Here is an 18,911-nt window from a genome sequence, read left to right on the forward strand (position 1 = left end):
TATGTGGCACAGGGGGGTCGGGTCGCTAGAGCTCTTGTCCGTCCATCGAAACGTTGCGCAGCGCATGTAGGGTTTGGTGAGAAGTTGACAACTGGCTGAACGAGAGGATTCGCCAAACCGTCATCAACACTCCGCTCATTTATCCACTGCACGCTTGACCGCAGATCATATGCGTGTGCATCGCAGCCATTGAAAGAATCGAATTTCTCCCGGCATTGGCTACGCTGGCATGCCCGGCGACACTGAGCTCTGAGCATTGCGCCCCCTTCCCTAACGCTATTTGAGAGAGATCCACCACTCGGAGAGGTACGATCCACATCCAGCCATAGCTCTCAACGCTTTGGCGCATTGCCAGCTTCGTGACTCTGGAACGATCCCGGAGAGCTGACTTGTGTACCCAAGGACACAGAACGCCCAATATGCAAATACCAAACCTCGCGTCGTCGTCGGCGGCGGCGCTGCTCTCCCTTGTCGCCCTGCCGCACATCACGTCCGCCTTCTATCTCCCCGGCGTGGCCCCAACCTCATACAAAAAGGGCGATGTCGTGCCTCTCTACGTCAACACGATAAAGCCGATTGCTCCTCCAGGAGACACGATGCTACACTCGGTTGTAGCATACGACTACTATTTGCCCATATTCAAGTTCTGCCAGCCTGAAGGTGGACCGCAACCTGTGGGCGAGAGTTTGGGGAGCATATTATTCGGCGACAGAATCATGACGTCGCCATTTGAGCTCAAAATGGCGACCAACGAGTCGTGCAAGGCTCTCTGCGAGGTCAAATACACCCAAGCTGCGGCGAAGTTCGTAAACGAGAAGATCGAATTGGGTTACAGCTTGAACTGGCTGGTGGACGGCCTCCCGGCTGGACAGGACATTACCGACGAGCTCACCCACACAGACTTCTACAGCCCTGGTTTCCTGATGGGCGAGGTGGCTGACAACAAGCCTGCTTTCAACAACCACTACGACATTATTGTTGAGTATCACGAAGTGGGCGGAAACCCGAACCAATTGCGCGTGGTGGGCGTTATCGTCCAGCCTCGTTCCCTCGACTACGGTGACAAGGAGCCTGATTGCGCAATGGACAAATATCAGTCGGCCGTGCTGTCTGCTGACGGTCAGACCAATGTCAAGTTCTCGTATGGTGTATTCTGGATCAAGTCTGGCACCGCCTGGGCCACGCGATGGGACAAGTATCTCCATGTCTTCGACCCAAAGATCCACTGGTTCTCGCTCATCAACTCAGCGATTATCGTGGTATTCTTGGTCATGACCGTCATGTCGGTGCTCGTACGCACGCTGCGCAAGGATATTGCTAGATACAACCGCCTGGACTCGATCAACCTGGACGATCTGAACGGGACATCTGTGGTCGAGGATGGAGTGCAGGAGGACTCAGGCTGGAAACTGGTCCATGGTGATGTGTTCCGCACGCCGTCCCACCCACTCTTGCTCTCTATATTCCTTGGAAATGGCGCGCAACTTTTCGTTATGACAGGCTTCACCATATGCTTCGCGCTGCTTGGATTCCTATCACCATCGAACCGCGGATCACTTGGTACTATTTTGGTCCTTCTCTACACCATCCTAGGATTTGTCGGAGGCTATGTGTCCGCGCGGGTGTACAAGTCGCTCGACGGCGAGAAATGGAAGCTCAACATCGCCCTCACACCCCTGCTCGTGCCCGGAATTGTATTTTCCATATTCTTCGTTCTCAACCTATTCCTCTGGGCGAAGCAATCCGCCGGCGCGGTGCCATTCACGACGATGCTGGTCCTCGTTCTGATCTGGTTCATCATCTCGGTCCCCCTCTCCTGCACCGGCTCTTGGTTGGGCTTTAAGTCCGCTCCAATCGAATCACCCGTCCGCACGAACCAAATCCCCCGACAAATCCCACCAGCTACCACTTACCTCAAGCCAATTCCTAGCATGCTGCTCGTCGGCATCCTGCCTTTTGGCGCCATCTTCGTCGAGCTGTACTTCATTATGAGCAGCATCTGGTTCAGCAAGATCTACTACATGTTCGGTTTCCTGTTCCTCTGCTACGGCCTGATGATCATCACCTGTGCCGCGGTCACAATTCTGATGGTATATTTCCTATTGTGCGCGGAGAACTATAACTGGCAGTGGAGGTCCTTTTTGGCAGCGGGCACAAGCGCAGGGTACATCTTCCTCAACGCCATGATATACTGGATCACCAAACTCAGCTTGGGTGGTTTTGTGGGCAGCATGTTGTACATTGGGTACAGTGGTCTGATTTCATTCCTCTTCTTCATTCTTACTGGTGAGCCCTCACGTATTGCCCCCGGCCCTGTTCAAAATGCTGACAATCTCCAGGGTCCATTGGATTCTTCTCTAGTTGGTGGTTCACGCGAAAGATCTACTCCTCTATCAAGATCGACTAAGCATTCGAGCGGTTTGCCTGACAGGTCAACAACTGGGCGACCATAAAAATAGGTATCATTTGTATAGTAGTAGTAGACTGTACCAACAGCAATACGAGGGAATGCTTGGTGCCTGCCCACGGGCACAGATACGCATTGGATTCGAATGAATGACATGAGGGAGGGGTCACGACAAGAATAGCTCGGCGTCAAGGTCGTATATGGTTCTTCATAGCAATTCAAGCTTGGTAGACAATGGCCCCGGCTGTGATGGGTACGTATCGAGTGCGCACATTCGAGCGATGTGGCCACAAGGGGGGGGGGGGGGTTTGAAGAAGGTTTCCTCTGAGACTATTGTGCCGTTTGCATTTCTCATCTGGATGAACGTAAGCAATGTCACTCGCAAGGCCAGAGCACAAGAATCCCTAGCCGAGCACTACGACATTCAGAGGGTACAATAAAGGTTCCGAAGCAGTGCCATCCTCCACACGTTCCCTCGGACGCAATAGCTCGAGAGATTGGGCTCATCTCCTCTGGAAGGATCCGGTCTCACGGAGCACACCCTTCAATCATCGTCATCGTCATCCAGATCTCCGCCCATGAACTGGAACTGCCTCTTCTGCGGCTCGGTCGATGCACCGGCGCCACCGGGTGACGGCCCACCGCCAGTGCTTCCCCTCCGCAGCGCCTCTTCTTGCACGCGCTCTCTCTCCCGCTGTCTCTCCCGTGCAATGCGCGCCTGCTCCTCCCTCATCTTCTTGAGGTTCTCCTCCCGCTCCAGCGCCTCCCTCTCCTCCTGCTCCCGCCGCTCCTGCTCCTCTCTCTGCCGCCGGGCCTCCTCCTCTGCTGGGTCATAGCCGCGCGGGTCGATGCCCTCCTCGACAAGGTTCTGGATAGACGCGAGCGCACCGACGCGTATTTTGTCTTCAGTCGCCCAGGGGAGGAATACGTGCCCGGTGAGCGGGTCGAGGAACTGTGTCCACTCTTCAGGCAAGGCTGTCGCGCCAGAAGTGGCCGTCGTCTGGGTGCCCTGCTGGCCCTGAGACTGCGACTGAGGCGCGGGCGTAGGGGCGCCGTTGGATGTGACGTTGGGATTGGGAGTCGAGGCACCTGCCACGGGAGTCGGGGCTGCTGTGGTGATCGGGGTGTTAACCGCGTCGCCGGTCGACGGCCCGCTGTCCGCGTTGGTTGCATCGATGCGAGATAGGATGCTCGCTGGGGGGAGCGTCATCTTGCTGATCCTGCGCGCGTAACTGAGTAACTCTTCGTAATTGACATCGTACTGCGGCCCCTCGGACGAGGCCGTTGTGCTGGTACTGGTGATGTCCTTGCGTGTGTTCCACAAAGTACGTATCGTGTCGCGGATCTGGGCATCAAGAGCTGTGGAGGATGCCTTGAGGGATTCCAGCCGCCGGTAGTTGTTTTGATGAGTTTCTACTATGAAGGGGGCGTCTATTTTAGCAAGATAGAACTCTGAGAATAGAGTAGAGCGGAGGGGACGAACGGTCTTTCAGCCCATGGCCCAGTTCGGTGTCGGCATTTGCAAGTTCGACAGCTTGTGATGCCTGGGGACTGTATTTGGTAATCGACTCGACCAGTGTCGCGAGAGCTTTCTCAACTCGCTCGAAGCGGACGTCGATGATTTTGTCCATCGTCCAGAGGTGCGCTTCGGAATTGGCCAAAGATAATCGTGCAGGGGCCTCGAGACGACTCAGAGAGATTGTGCTACGGGTAGTCGACGTCCTCTCCTCTGGAGAGAGAGAGAGAGAGAGAGACAGAGAGAGAGGATGTGTGTCGGCCTGCTAGGTTGAACGGGAGCTGCCCATGAATCGCGGTCGAAGCTTGCCGCGAGAGCAAGCTGCCGTCAGGGCCCCCACCACTGCAAGCGCGGGCCTGCTGCAGGGCAGCTTGGCCCAGAGACCGGGATGACGCTAAAGTGGCCAGCTCCGAATTGGCGCCTCAGGCACGAAAAACCCAATCCCCGGCTTGACCCGGCTGGAGGCTCGCGCGCATCATTGGCATCCAGTAGCCTTCGCGACATTTCCAACCTCGCCGACGACACTTCACAAGCAGAGCAGACACACTCTACAGGTCGCAACGCACACAACATGTTTCCCGTATGTCAATCACCTTCAACGCCTTTCTTAGTCGAGCCATTGAACTAGTCGGGCCCCCCGTCAGCGTCCCACGACTCTTACTGACGAACTCGCGATGCAGACTCAGATCCGCCGGGCAGAGCCCTTCCCTCAGTACAGGAGCCCCTACGGCCCCAAGTAAGACGTCCTTGCTTTCCCTGACAATTCGAACGCCCCAGTTACTCGTCTCGTCCCTGTCTGAGACTGAGCAACCGGCGCCGACGATGCGAATCAACGCTTGCAGAGGATTTGGCGACTAATGACTGTGGTGACAATCAGGTACGGCTTCCAGCCTCACGTTGCAGGCGTGACTGGCAAGCAGTTCATCACTTTGTAAGCAGTTGCCGTCTATTTCTGCCCCGTGTGAGCTAGGGCCAGACAGAGAGACGGAGAGCAGCCGATCTGCACGAGCACGCCGAACACTGGAGAGATGGTTTAATGGATGCAAGTCCGCCCCCGTCAACAACGGGAGGGTAGGTGAGGGGGGCGGCTTCCATACATTGAATATCTCTGGCTTCGAAGGCTCTGGTTCTGGCCCTGTCACAGTACGGCCATTGGGCAATCCAGCGGAAGCTAATCCAACATCGATAGCGGCACGAAGGCTGCAGGACTCGGCGGTGTTGCGCTGTTTGCGGTCATCTTCTATGCTTCCGGCATCCCTAGGGTACAGCGTGATATCCTTCAGGTATGGAAATTCCTTCGAGCTCCCTCTAGATCAATCGGCTAACAAGCTTGTAGAGAGTGCCTTTCCTCGGCAGCTACTTCATCAACGAGATCCCCCCAGAGGACAACGTAAGTGACCTCAGAATTCAGTATATCAAGTTTCTGTATCAGCCGCTGACGGCACATAGCCCTTCTAATTTGGAGCCGAGAAACACCACGGGAAAGGTCAGAAGAGAAGTCATAGAAAATGGCCTTTCAGGCCTCATGTAAAAAAGAGCATTTGCAATAGAGCCAAGATACAGACGAGCCCTTGAGACAATGATTTGGGGCCTCTCATTCCCGGTGTGGACTCAATGCTACTGATGGGAACATTTGTCTGAGCCCACGGTCTTTTTTCCCCCATGACCACGATCATGAAGCTTAGAGGCGTAGACAGCTTGTGACACAACTCCTCCCATCGCATTAGGAACCAAGCTGTTGTTTCCCGTAGCCTATCTCAGCCTTTATATTGCAAAAATATGTCCTCATGCAAGCACCGGCTTTGTCCATCATAGTTGCATCTCTCCATGGTTGAAGTTCAGGGGCACGGCGGCTAAAGCTCGGGTCAATGCACGGCCCACATTGATGCTGTCCGGTACACAGTATGCTGACTCTCAACGAGCCACGCGTCGAACATCCCACAACATTAACGTTGAAGTTCTTCCCACTGTTGTCACTCCTTACGGGCTTCATGCGAGATGGAAGTCCTGGTCTCACTCAGGGACTTTGGCATTCTTGCTGTTCGCCCGACTGTTTACAGCCTCATATGTTTCTACCTCTTTCTAGTCCCTAACCTCTCAAGGTACGGATGGGATCGACCAGCTGTCAATGTGTCTCTGCTAGCCGCACCCGCTCTCGCAGGCCTTTTGTGGCAAGCAGCCGTCGCCATAAATGTCCCGGAACCCTATCTGGTATACGCAATCCGCACGCCGTGTACTTGTCGAGCTTCTCGCTGATAGCAATTAGGACGAAGTCTTCCATATCCCCCAGGCGCAGAAGTACTGCCAGGCAAAATGGCTTGAGTGGGATGACAAGATCACCACACCCCCTGGGCTGTATGTGCTACCTGCCTCGTCACTGGCGAAATCGGCTTTATTGACAACCATGTTCAGGTATGCCGTCAGCGTGCTGATCCACAGAGCCCTGTGGTTTATGAATGGGAAATGCTCTGAGACCAGCCTACGGATGACAAACTGGGTCGCCATAATCATCCTCACTTTTACAGCAGTGGACTGTCGAAGGCTGGTCGAGAAGAGGCTTGCCGAACGGAGCGAGGCTCGCCCCCGGACGTCCTCTCTCAGCTTCCACGCCATCCACACGGGCATGAATATTGGCCTTTTCCCGCTCCTGTTCTTCTTCTCGGCATTGTACTACACCGATGTCTTTTCTACGCTGATGGTGCTCTTCGCCTTTCAGAACCACTTGGAGCGAGTCGGCCCGGAAGCAAAATCATGGTGGAACGACTTCTTCGTGATTTTCCTCGGTGTTGCCGCTCTCTTTATGAGGCAGACCAATGTGTTCTGGGTTGTTGTCTTCATGGGTGGGCTGGAAGCTGTCGAGGCTGCCAAGGCTGTGCCTGATGTCAGGCCTCAGCCACCAGGCCAAGGAGACTCGATGGCAAACATTAAATACTTTGCTTGGAGATCTTCCTTGGGCGATATTCATGACCCTGCGTTGAATCAGGCGTCTCTGGATGGTAAGGTTCTTTGGCAAAGCCCCAACCCAGAATCCCAGCGGAGCCATCTACCGCCACAGCGGCTTCCTTCACAGAACCACATTTGGTAATAAGGTCTAACCTGGTCTCTGTATAGATGCCCTCTATTGCGTTGTGAGCATTGCTATTGCAGTCATCTGCAACCCTCTCCGGGTCGCAAAGCAGGTCTGGGCCCATATTGCTGTCATGGCACTCTTCGTCGCATTTGTGCTCTGGAACGGCAGCGTTGTGCTCGGTGCGTCCCCAGCAATTTACTCAACCCCTGAAAAATTATCTAACATCTAGACAGGAGACAAAACAAACCATGTTGCGACAGTTCACCTTCCTCAAATGCTTTACATATGGCCACTATTCGCATTTTTCTCCGCGCCTTTGCTTCTCCCGTACTTGCCGTGGCCATTCTCAGCCAAACGTGGAACTGGGCCCTCAGGGGCCACGCAGAAGGCGGCTGAGGCACAACAAACGCAGAAATGGTACGCCATATACTTGAGCATCGCTGGCTACATCTCTCTGACCTTGGCGGCCCTGGCCATTGTTCACTTCAATACTATCATCCACCCTTTCACTCTGGCGGACAACAGGCACTACATGTTTTACGTGTTCCGCTACACCATCCTTCGAAGTAAGTGGGTTCGCTATGCGCTCGTCCCGGTTTATGTCCTCTGCTGGAACATCTGTTGGAATGCGCTCGGTGGTTCTCGGCCGACACAAGATACCGCGGATGCCGCAAGAAAGGACGCAAAAAAGCAGGCAAACAGCTCCCACAAGAAAAGTGTTCAGATCAAGGACACAGATGCCATTCTCCCTGTCGAGACCCCGACCCTGTCGACAGCTCTCCTCTGGCTCGCAGCCACGGCGCTCTCCCTGATCACCGCGCCGCTCGTCGAGCCGCGGTACTTCATCATGCCGTGGGTATTCTGGCGGCTACTCGTCCCCGCATGGCCCGCCAACACGCCGATAATGCCTTCGAAGAAGAGCGAGAGTAGCCCGGGTCGCCTGGGCTGGATTTTGTCGCTGGGGCAAAGATTCGATCTCCGCTTGTTCGTGGAGACGGCCTGGTTCCTAGCAGTCCACCTGGCCACGGCGTACATGTTCACCGCTAGGCCGTATTACTGGAGGGCCGAGGATGGCACGCTCCTCGATGGCGGCCGGGTGCAGAGGTTCATGTGGTAGAGAGTGGCTGTGGTCGGAGTCTGGCCGACTCGTTTGCAGATATATACCTTGCTGATTGGCACATATTACTGTGGATATATTGAATTTCAAACATAAGTGCGTCCTTCTGTTGTAAGCCCGCCTGCTGCGCACTGTGAACCATCGAACCCTACCTGAAGCGTGCATGATTTTCTGTTTTGTCTTCGAAACGATATTCTTCAGTTATGCATCATGGTATCAACCTCTCTCTGTCCCACGTTACTTGAGCGCTAAGCTTCTGCGTGCTGCCAAGTGTCGAGTCTTAAGTAGACTCATTGTGTAGTGACGTGAGATATGTGTGAAGGTACGCTCCACAATCAAGGTCGGCTTCATCTTGGTGACCACGAGCATAATTTAAAGAGTACAGGGCACGCCAGCGCTCAGGCTGAGTATCGATCTTCTGAACCTTCTCTCCAGACTCATCGCTGTCACTGTATAATCTTGTAGCAGTAGAGACATGATATATCAAAAGAAGAAAAAACATATATGCTTTTGTTGGATCGACGATGCATCTCTGCCTATCTCTCTATCAGAGCAGAGGTGAGGTCTGTGGGACCTGTGTGAGGGACACGGCGAGATGTCCTGTAGATCCGTTGAGAAGCCGCAACAGCGGTTTCACCAATTCTTTGCCTCGCGATGAGCTATGCTCCATTCCCAAGCCGTCCATTCCCGTTCCCTTTCCTGTCCAGCTCCGTAACGCCTAATACCAATAAACCAGAATGCCGCGATGTTATGCACATTTTCGCTGCCCGATCCGGTAACAGCAGTCGACCGCAATGCTCCGGATTCTCCTTCTTTTCGCGTCTGTCCTCGACCAAACGAGTGCTGCCTCCCCGTCCTGTATTTATTGTTTTACGAGATTCCGCCTCGGGAGAAGCGGCTAGTCCAGGATCACGATCTTGGTCCTGACTTCTCCCGCGATGCCGCCTCAATACTCATAAACTCAGCCGGTCGATACTAAGCCTGTCCCCGCTCCGCACCCTCCTCACCATGCCCAGCTTGAAGTACTTCTCCTCGCCGGCAGCCGTCTTCCCGCCGATGTACATCTTGTCGGCGCCGAGCACCTCGCGGAACCCCTCGGTGGAGCTGTCGCTCCCGCGCCGCCGCGGCTGCTGGGGGATGGGGATGCCACGCGGCGACGTGACGCCTCGGGCGGCCGCGGACTGTGACTGAGCGGCGGCGGCAGCCTGTGCTGCTATGCCGCGGGATGTGGAGGGCGCCGTTGTCGATACGGAATAGGACGTTGTGGTCGTCGACGAGGTGGGTTGCTTATTTGCTGATGAGGCTTGCGCGGAGGACTGTGGCATGGAGGGTGGGGGCTGTTGGCGGAAGGCGGCGAAGAAGCTGGAGAGGAAGGGCCTCTGAGGAGACATGGTGGGTTGATTGTGCGGGATTTGGATGATGTTCCGACTCGAGTGGAGATGTCCCGAGGCGCGGGTGAATAACCGCGATGTCACAGGACAGAGATTTGCCGTGAGCAGCAGTCGGGGTGCTGCAATAGAAGGACAAGGCCAGCTATGGTGAGATGCAGATGTCGTTATTGCGTTGCGAGGAACTGGGATGGGTGCCTTTGGCTGGCTTGTGATTGCGACGTTGGTGGTGTTTATCCCCTGAGACAGGAGAACACAAAGCAATCATGGGCAGGCAGGGCTGCAGGTATGTATGTGGTCCAGGGTGGCCGTCGGGGGAATAGACTAAATTGTCGGGACAGGGCAACGACACAGAGGCTGTACGGCTGAGGTTACGTCGATCACCGATCACGATCAGCTTGCAGAGAAGACGGACGAAGACAGGCAGGTCAAGTCTTGGGAGTAGAGCAAAGAGCGCATGTTGACGTAGTAAGACGGCTATCTGGGTGCCGTCGGCGTCTTAGCCTTAGTCTGGGGCACTGGGGGGGGGGATTGGGGGGAATTGGGGAGAAGTGGGACTCCTGACTCTTGGCCGTCGTCCTTCGGCCAATCTCGGGACAGGCGATGACAGCACCTTTCTGGTTGGATGGCAGGCTCCCGTCTGGCCGTTTGCCCGCCCGCCGTTGGTTCGGTCCACGGTGGGGCCACTGCCCGTTTCCTTAACGTGCCTCTCTCGTGCTAAAGCAGGCGTTGGCAGGCTGATGCTGTGGACTGTGTGGACTGTGGACAGGTGTGGGGACCGAGTCGTTCGCGGGGAAGGCGAGGGCCAAGCACCTTGCAGGACAGCTACTGCAGCAGAAACTCTTGTTGTCTGCCTATCTGCAGCTTCATCGTCAGTCAATCATTCATCCATCATCAAGGTTGCTCGATGGAACTGGCAGGACTGGGACCTGGCCACTTTGATGCTGCAATTCGCTGACTGAGGTCAAATCTTGCTTCTTGCTGTGGGTGCAACTCTAGATCCAGTCCACATGCAGAGGTAGTATACAGTAGTCTGTACCGTAGATACAGTAGTAGTATAGTCCGTGTGGTTGCAACGAACGAGGGCGAGGCGACGCCGTCCACTATCTCCCCTCTCGTGGCCAACTCCCCAGCCGACATCGTCAACCCCCCCCCCCCCCCCCCCAGTGAGGCTGAATCCGAATCGAGACTGCTGAAGGCAATCGACGGACACCCGAACGGGAGCCACTTGCAGGAATGGGATATGCTGGGACCTCCATGTCTCCCACCGCAGGATCGAGCAGCCCATCGCCCAGCACATTGTCGCGCTATCTGCGTGCGACCATGGCCTGATTCCGGTTTTCAGCGTGCCCTATCCTCTGGTTCTGGAGGGTCGGCGACCCAGCCTGTTGGCTCCCCCCGCCTCGCTTCCGATCCCGCCGCTCTGGGTCACCCAGAGCCGGCTCTTCTCGGGTCACCAAATGGTCAGCTGTGTGCACCGGGCAGACGGACGACACTGCGGATCCATTCCCATTGCATCGGACTCCCGTCTATCACCTTGCTGCGGAAGAAAGGCTCCTTCATCTCCTTACCAAACCGTTCCTCGGAATCACCAGTCTCCATCACCTTCACAAGGCTTCAGATTAGTCCAAAGTCCAGGATGCGATCTGCCAGGTCAAGCACCTGCTTCGGACAGCACGGCAGCTAGGCTTCCCCTCTCCTTTCAAGTCACTTCTGGATTTCCATCAGACACTTTCGCGAATGTCTTTTTAATTTATACTCATCTGTCCGATGCTCTTTATACAGCGCATAACGCTTCTCTACTTTAGAATTGTAAACTGTCAGATGTAACGCAGACCGCCCCCGTGCTTTCATAATGCTCCGGGGCTGCCTCTCTTGGCCTGCCAGCATGCGTGCTCGTTTGGTCGCAGTAAAGCCAAGTATGGAGCGCGCAGCAAACGACCAGCTTCCTGACGCGCGTCAGGAGTCTGCTGTGTACCTGCAGTTCGTCACCTTGAGGGAGTCCCTCAACTGTTTCGGGTCCGGGCCGGGGCCAAGTGACGAACAAAACGCGTTGCGTTTCAGCCCCATCGCTCACCACCCGATCCAAGAGCGAAGTCAAAGTGTTTGTTCAGTAGACAATCTTTTAACCTCCAATTTAACGACTTCTCGATTTGAATTCGAACCTAGGAGCCCTCTTCCGTAATTTGCCTTTTCCAAGTGCCGCATCTGCCCTCTGCAGGAAATACTTGCCAGCACTGGACTTTGAAGTTTCTCCGGCTCTACGCGGTACTGAGGTCGACACTTAGAACACGCCGTGGTCCTCGATACTCGAACAGAGAACTTCTCTTTCTTCGGACGAATCATCCATTCTTACCCCAAATACAAGCTCTGCCTGGTTCAAGTCCTCTCGTTACATCTTTTCCAACCATCCTTTCTCCTTTCCTGCCGCTGTAGCAGAGCTGCTGGCCACCTGACGACTATGGCTCCGCAGCAGCCAGAGTACTCCAACATCAGGGCCCCCAGTCACGAAAATGTGCGGGACGATGCAAGCACTGATGTAGAGGAGTCACTAATGGGCCATGATGAGAAGACCTGGGACGAGCTTCGTGGAGCCGGACGGGCGAGACAGAGCCGGTGGCAGCGAAGCCGTGCCGCTGCCTTCTCATGCCAGGGCCTGCTTAACACCCTCCTTTTGATTGTGATCCTAGGCCTACTCATCGACCGTCGCTATAATAAAGAGAACTACGGCCATTTCGAGGGCAATGGTGATATCTCCGGGTTTACACCTCGAGGTAAGCAATATCACAAGAGCCAAAGACTCCTTGCGTTCGCTAGCGCATCAGGTTCCCCTGTACTGACATGGTGAAAAGTCTCCCAGCAAATCAAGACCTTCGTGCCCGACCTTGGATTCGTCCCGGAGAACGGCTCAGAGTTCTTCACGGAGGAGGTCAGGCAGAAATGGCTCGGGATAGTACCGAAAGGACTCGGCTACGTCGAGGTCCACGACCCTTCCAAGTACGACAACCTACCGAATCGCCCACTCGAGGGTCCGGGCTATTCCCACACGGTCTACACCACCAGCGTGACACACCAGCTCCACTGCCTCTACAACATCGCCCAGGTCTACTCGGGCCTCGTCTCCGACCCCAGCCTGATCCCCGAGCAGATGCAAGGGCACCTGCCCCACTGCTTCGAGTACCTGCGGCAGACCATCATGTGCTGCGGCGACACGGCGCTTGAGGGCCAGCAGACTACCTTCCCCGAGGGCTTTGTTGGCAGTGACGGCTGGGATGCCAAGCACGTGTGCAAGGACTACGACGCTGTCTACAGGCACCTGGAGGAGGTGAGAGCTAATAACGACGTCTGGATTTGAAATGTGGCCACGGCTGGTCTCCAAACAAATTTTCTCTAATTCTTGGGCTTTTGGTGCTCACTGGGGTCGGCATAGCAGGCGTTTGGCATCATTTTGAGCTTAGTACTTTCAAGTCGGATCATCATGGTCACGAAGAGAAATGGATTTCCTCAGACGGAAGAGTCTACGGTACTTAGAAGAGCAACGGCATATCAAATATCAGCTGCTGGCTAGCTCAATCACACGCTGAGCCTCTCCATCAAACTGGTGTGCAAACACGCGTGATCAAATCAGACGGCATTCCGTGTAAGTCAGCCCAAGGTTTCGCTCTGTTTCGTCGATTCTAGACGATCTCGGCGCTTGATCTCACTCCGATTCTCAAGGCCTGTTCTAAACCGCATCTAAAAAAGAAAATGGAACAAAGCTACCCGTCCCTCGATATGCACAGTAAACATGCAGCCGTCCAGAAGATCGTATCAATATCTCACATCTCTTCCTTGATATATTGTTGGGGAACTTGGCTCATTCAGCATTCAAGTCAAGCACACCTATCTTCCTGGACATGTCGTAGGATGATGGAAGAGAGACCATCTACAGACGTTGGGTAGACTCGATTAAGTGGATCGATCCGAGAGACTCCTGCTCAGAGCGGATTTGCCAACACAAGATAGGCTTCGGAAGATAGGTAGTGGATCATTAGATAATGATATCAATTTTTCTTCTTGCCCAAGTCCGTCTCGCCAGTACAGGCACAATATGTGAATCCGAAAATTGAAATGCAGGACGCTCAGATCTTGCTGCTTCCCAAAGCCTTCGTCTTGGCTTTATACAGCTTGACCAACTGGCGTACAGCAAGATCAAGCAACACATCTTCTGAGCCACCGGGAATTCTCGCGCCAGGCACGTCTCGCCAGATGACTACAAGCATCACAAGTCAGTCTCACATTTCGAGTGCCCAAGTTGAAATCTCGCATCCAACACGCATGGAAAGAGGGGAAGAAGATTCGAAAATACTCACTCTCAACCAACTCTCCCTGTCCAGACCTCGTGTACCCGTTGCCACCAAATAGCAACACAGCCGCATCAGCGCATTCCTTCAGCACCAGCCCGCCCTGCGCTTTCAGCAGGCCCGTCAGCCCGCCCAACTCCCGGTCGCCGTCCTCCTTCGACATCTGGGTGAGCTGGTACGCAAATTGCTCAACCCAGGCCCACTGGGACTCGAGCAGGGCACCTGCTTTGGCTAGGCGATGCCTGACTACCGGCTGGTCCATGAGTGGCCGCCCGAACGCCTCGCGTTTAAGGACATACTCAAAGGCAGCGGACAGGGCGACCCGGGCCTGCCGAGTTGTACCCACGGCGATTGAGAGTCTTTCGTGATTGAAATTTGTCATGATATATCTCATACCCTGGTTGCAAGAGTTCGCTCTGGTCAGCCTCTGGGCTACCGCTTTCTTTGGAACGGTGGCCATGGTGATCGCGGCAGAGGAGGGCTTTTCTTCTGACTTACCATCCCTTCTTTACCGATGAGGTTCTCAGCCGGCACTTTCACGTCGTCGAGCTCGATGTATGTCGTTCCCGCGCTCATTGACCCACCCACTCTGAGTTTGCGCATTGTGACGCCGGGCTGGTTCTTGAGAGGGACGACGAGCATGGATAAGCCCGGTGCTCCTGAGCCCTCAGGCCCGGTTCGCACCGCCATACTCGCCCAGTCCTGAGAATGCAATGGTTAGGAAAATCCCGGAGGAAGCAAACGCAAAGAATTCCAGAGGAGTAAAGGCCTGCTTACAGTCCATATCCCGTTCGTGATCCACTTCTTCGTCCCGTTCACAACGTAGTGTTTCCCATCCGCGCTTTTGACAGCCGTGGTAGTAATCCCAGCCACATCGCTGCCCGCGTCCGGCTCCGTGATTGCGATGCAACTCCTCTTCTCGCCCCTCAGCAGCTGGGGCAGGAAGCGCTCCTGCAGCTGCTCGTTGCCGAACTTCAAGATGGGTGGCACGCCAAAGGACATGCCCGTCGTGATGCTGGCACTCGGGCCCACGACCCCCGTTCTCGCCATCTCATCAGCGTAGATGAGCCCGTGGAGGTAGTCAAACTCCTCAACCTTGAGCCCGCCCAGCAGCTCGTGGATGCCCAGCCTCTTGAGCCATGCGACTGGTAAAGGGGCCGGAAGGCACGGGATCAGCATATTTGCCTTTGCGAAGGTTTCGAACACGTGTGGGGGTACCATCTCAGCTTTCTCCCACTCGATGGCGTCTTTCAGAAGATTTTTCTCCACGAACGCTCTGACGTTCCTTTGCCATTTGCGATGAGTCTCCTTGAAGATGGGTGATGGCAGGCCCAAGAGCCATGGGGGCTCAGAGAAGGGAATTGGTGTGGCCATGGTGTATGTATCGGAGTCCTCCAAGCTGTTGCTCACTGTCAGAAAAGGTGAAATACTCTATGATTAGAGAGAGAAAAGATTTGTAAAGTTCCATAACACTTGTTGAAGCCAGAAAGTCTGAGTCCGAAACATATATAAATCGGGTAAAGGCTGACTTGTACCCAGACTGCGGGGAAATGTGCCGAGGTCTATGAACCTACAGAGGTGCATCCGAAGTAAACACTGGGTTCGGGGCCGAGCTTGTTACACATGCAGCTGAACCAATACATCTGCAAATTTCAAGATGTTTATTTCTCAACACCAGAAACGCAATTATTTTCGTGTATATGCATTTGCCTCCGGACAACTTCGGCGGTTTGTGTTGATGGAGTCTAATCAAACAAATATTGTTGTTCAGGCGCTCGAGGCAAGTAGACTCGCATATACCGTCAGCTTCAGTGTCTACAAGGATGATGCAAGACAAAGCTCAGACTTGGAAATAATTCATTAGATCGTGTATATTATCGTTGCTGTGTTTTTTCATTAATGACTCATACTGCCCCCGCGACCTCGACCGCGCCCAGGCAGTATAGGCGAAATATCGTCCCAGTGATGTTGCTCAACGTTATATTCCATTGGCGCCGGTTTATCAAGAACTTCCATCTTTATCTCCACCTCGGTAGTGACTTGGATCTGCATCTTCCTCTCCATCGACAATCTCCTTTGACGAGACAATATTCCAGGGTCGTCGTCCATTGCTGCGTAAGACGCCCTAGAGGAGGTCATAGACTCCCCTGAGCTTGCCCGCTGAAATCTCTCCGGCACGAAGGTCTTGTACAATTTCCTCCGGAATTGTCGCGTCGTGCCAAAGCATACTAGAAGAAACAAACCTGCTACACATCCCGGAATGAATGCGGCTATTGTCGATTGTGCCTTGCCGACAGACAGGTCGGGCTCCGCAGTGAGTGAGTCCTGGATGTCCATATGATTGTACGTTACTTGCACAGCAATGTTATAACCCTCAAAAGCGCTGTTGTAAGGAAAAGACCATTTGGTTAGCAGTTGGTTCACTTTGTGACTAGGAACCAGCATAGGCTTACCTAATGAAGACCAGAGGTATCGTCACTCGCACTACTAGCCATCTGTCATGTATGCAGCTTGGCCTTTGCTGTAGCGTCCCAAACTTCGAATCTGAATTTTCAATCTTCCGAAGAAGCAGCCTTGCCTGGATAAATTCCAGAAAAATGAGCCCGAGCATGAAAAGACCGCCTGCACATGAGCAGACATCTGCAGGACTTCAATCAGCACCAATACTGCGTACGATGCAAGGAGCGGCATATAGTGACCTACATAATACATCTGCCGTGAAAAAATACCAAAAGGGTGACTTCTTCAGAGACGTCAACTGAAGTAGACCTGCCTGAATGATAGGAAGGACTATGACCACTGGCTTTCCAGCTCGGTTGACGAGGGCCAGTGGACGGCGAAGCGAGGCCGATTCCGCGAGCCCGTAAACAGATTGCATGAGTTGAAAACTCCAGCAAAATGCAAGGCCAGCCTCCATATTAAAGCAGGCCCATCCTGCAAGCTGAGTCAGCTCAAATAGATGAATGATGAGGTCGATGCGCACGAACTCATGGTCGCTAGAATTTTGTCCGCGCCAGTATCGTAGGAGTTCAACGCCACGATCGCAGGTATACCGGCTTTAGCTAGGTACTTCAAGTACCGAAGTCTGTCCCACATTATGTCCTCGTAATCTCTATAATGCAGAAGCCTGAGTCAGCCATTGTTGCTCAGTCACGGAGTCTGTTGTGTGTCATGACGTGAGCCTCGTCGGGGAGGAGTGGGGGCCGACAAGATGACGAGAAGACAGCCCGTGAGAGTATTTTTGCACTGACATTATCAGCATGATTTGCTGTGCGATACTTGTGATTGTCGCAATCAGTGCGGCGATGCTAATGAAAAAGAGATCTGGAATTTATTTAGTAAACATTTACAACTGGGGGTTGAGACAGTGACGGCCGACGCCCGGAGGGCGGCCACAGACGGTGACGACTCACAGCTTCCCTTTTCCCTGCTCTGCACAAGCAGCCATATTAACAACAAATTGCTGAAGAAACAGAAGAACGACCAAGTCAAGACACCAGAGGCGGTGCCCTCGGCTCCGGAAGGCAGCTGTGTCATGCTGGCCCCGTGCTTGGGTGGGCCTCCGCTGTCAGCGAGCCCGGCTTCTCAGGAACGAGAAAAGCAGTGACAGAGAAGTCGACCTGTCAAAGAGCATTTGACAGGAAAGAAAAAGAAAATGCCGGACTGCCACGCGGAGAGCGGACCTCTTTTGCTTATTGTGCCTGCATACCGCACGCTGCATCCTTTCAATGGGGACCGGCCGGGGTGGCGTTTGGCACACCCCGTTCGGGAGGATCGACACTGCACACGAGACAGCACCGGCAAATGAAGCAAAATGAAGCAGGGGAACCAGACAGCCCAGAAAGGCTACTCATGGCAAATCTCTTGGCCCTGGTAGAAGGGCTGGGGGCCGTAGCGTTCTCACTGGTCGCATCTCGTTCAAATTTGAACCAACAAAACCATCGTCTACGGACCCTCGCGGGCCCTTGCAGCGCCCCCACAACCTGCGTCGGACATCCTTTCCACAACAGGGCTTAGGCACTTGCAAGCGAGGCAACGTTCTTCGCCTCCAACCCCGTTTCCACAGACGCGTACGCGCACCAACCTGGTTTTGACTTGACGAGCTGCGGGTGCGTCCGCTAGCTCGGTGTGATGGCTTTTAGCCCACAATTGTGTCTTTTAAGGCCGGCAGATCTCCCGGCGACTTTATTTCTACTTGTGGCCAAGGTCTGCTGTTCAACGGATATGAGAGGGCCAGGGCCGCCCACAGAAAATCAAAGCCACTGCTGGCTAGACCCCCCCAGATGAGACGTCATTACTGTCCGGGCCTGTCTAGGGCTTAATTGTACGGAATACAGTGATTGACTGGGCCTAGCTTGCCCAGGTGGTGTGAGTGGGTGGGGACTGATTTAGCTGCGTCTGATTTTCTCCGATGGCATTTCTCCTTTTTCCCTTATCGCAACCTGTCTGCGAGATGTTCCAGACAGCAAAGAAGAACTCAGCTATCTTCCCTGAGCCTCTCCATTTCTGGTAAGTGTAGCTGGCTTGGTCCATGATTCTTATCTACTCTACGGTCGTATAGGGCCGGCCGTAGTATGACCTGCTCAGGAGTAATGTGGTATTTGTGAACTCACGTGTCACTGTAGTATTTATCCTACTGGACGAACCGCTGTCGCGAAGTTTAAACGTTCGGACGGAATTTACCGACTTAAGTTCCAAGGTACGGTCTTTAAATGTTTCAGAGATGCCTTAGTTAGCCACCACAAACCCATCTTTTCGCCCCTGCAGTTGACTTTGTCCATTCTGCCGCTCCTTCTCCACCTCAGCGTCTCAATAGTAAGCTCCTCCTGCTCCATATCACAGAAGTCCATGGAATGCAACACTCCCTATAACAGACTGTAGTTTTAACGCTGCAGCCGCGACAATTCGTGAAGGTGCGAGATGGTTTTTTTTCCTCCTATTGACAGCATATCCTTAAGCCGAAAGTGCTTGGGTATAATTTCTTTCTCTGAAAATGCGATTTCTACGTCCTGATCTTGATACGACCGTTGTAGAGGCGTCGTGCCCGACATTTGTCTATCCAATGCACTT

At 54.0% G+C, this 18,911-nt stretch overlaps 6 protein-coding genes across 6 annotated transcripts; 3 read left to right on the plus strand and 3 right to left on the minus strand.

The window, feature by feature from the left end:
* Positions 1 to 419: 419 nt before the first annotated feature.
* Positions 420 to 2,407, plus strand: J7T55_013144 (emp70-domain-containing protein; the record flags this gene model as incomplete). The annotated part of the gene is made up of 2 exons (XM_053141803.1): positions 420 to 2,286; positions 2,340 to 2,407. 2 exons carry the CDS (start codon positions 420 to 422, stop codon positions 2,405 to 2,407), a joined length of 1,935 nt encoding a protein of 644 aa, XP_052995489.1.
* A 544-nt stretch (positions 2,408 to 2,951) lies between these two features.
* J7T55_013145 (mediator of rna polymerase ii transcription subunit 4) lies at positions 2,952 to 4,038 on the minus strand (the record flags this gene model as incomplete). The annotated part of the gene is made up of 2 exons (XM_053141804.1): positions 2,952 to 3,823; positions 3,891 to 4,038. 2 exons carry the CDS (start codon positions 4,036 to 4,038, stop codon positions 2,952 to 2,954), a joined length of 1,020 nt encoding a protein of 339 aa, XP_052995490.1.
* A 273-nt stretch (positions 4,039 to 4,311) lies between these two features.
* J7T55_013146 (uncharacterized protein) lies at positions 4,312 to 8,110 on the plus strand (the record flags this gene model as incomplete). Its single annotated transcript, XM_053141805.1, has 9 exons — positions 4,312 to 4,503; positions 4,604 to 4,659; positions 4,801 to 4,854; positions 5,113 to 5,206; positions 5,260 to 5,313; positions 6,190 to 6,278; positions 6,336 to 6,919; positions 7,035 to 7,172; positions 7,368 to 8,110. 9 exons carry the CDS (start codon positions 4,312 to 4,314, stop codon positions 8,108 to 8,110), a joined length of 2,004 nt encoding a protein of 667 aa, XP_052995491.1.
* Positions 8,111 to 9,063: 953 nt separating this feature from the next.
* J7T55_013147 (uncharacterized protein) lies at positions 9,064 to 9,501 on the minus strand (the record flags this gene model as incomplete). Its single annotated transcript, XM_053141806.1, has 1 exon — positions 9,064 to 9,501. One exon carries the CDS (start codon positions 9,499 to 9,501, stop codon positions 9,064 to 9,066), a length of 438 nt encoding a protein of 145 aa, XP_052995492.1.
* A 1,918-nt stretch (positions 9,502 to 11,419) lies between these two features.
* Positions 11,420 to 12,853, plus strand: J7T55_013148 (uncharacterized protein; the record flags this gene model as incomplete). Its single annotated transcript, XM_053141808.1, has 3 exons — positions 11,420 to 11,602; positions 11,972 to 12,272; positions 12,351 to 12,853. 3 exons carry the CDS (start codon positions 11,420 to 11,422, stop codon positions 12,851 to 12,853), a joined length of 987 nt encoding a protein of 328 aa, XP_052995493.1.
* Positions 12,854 to 13,619: 766 nt separating this feature from the next.
* On the minus strand, positions 13,620 to 17,378 carry J7T55_013149 (cyldehydrogenase; the record flags this gene model as incomplete). Its single annotated transcript, XM_053141809.1, has 10 exons — positions 13,620 to 13,750; positions 13,851 to 14,169; positions 14,340 to 14,543; positions 14,619 to 15,250; positions 15,752 to 16,224; positions 16,295 to 16,481; positions 16,545 to 16,837; positions 16,921 to 16,953; positions 17,093 to 17,165; positions 17,255 to 17,378. The coding sequence occupies 10 exons, from the start codon at positions 17,376 to 17,378 to the stop codon at positions 13,620 to 13,622; spliced, it is 2,469 nt and encodes an 822-aa protein (XP_052995494.1).
* Positions 17,379 to 18,911: the final 1,533 nt, after the last annotated feature.

The sequence above is a fragment of the Diaporthe amygdali genome (genome assembly GCF_026229845.1).
Source record: "Diaporthe amygdali strain CAA958 chromosome Unknown NODE_9_length_1275696_cov_64_842800, whole genome shotgun sequence".
In the NCBI taxonomy this organism is placed as follows: domain Eukaryota; kingdom Fungi; phylum Ascomycota; class Sordariomycetes; order Diaporthales; family Diaporthaceae; genus Diaporthe; species Diaporthe amygdali.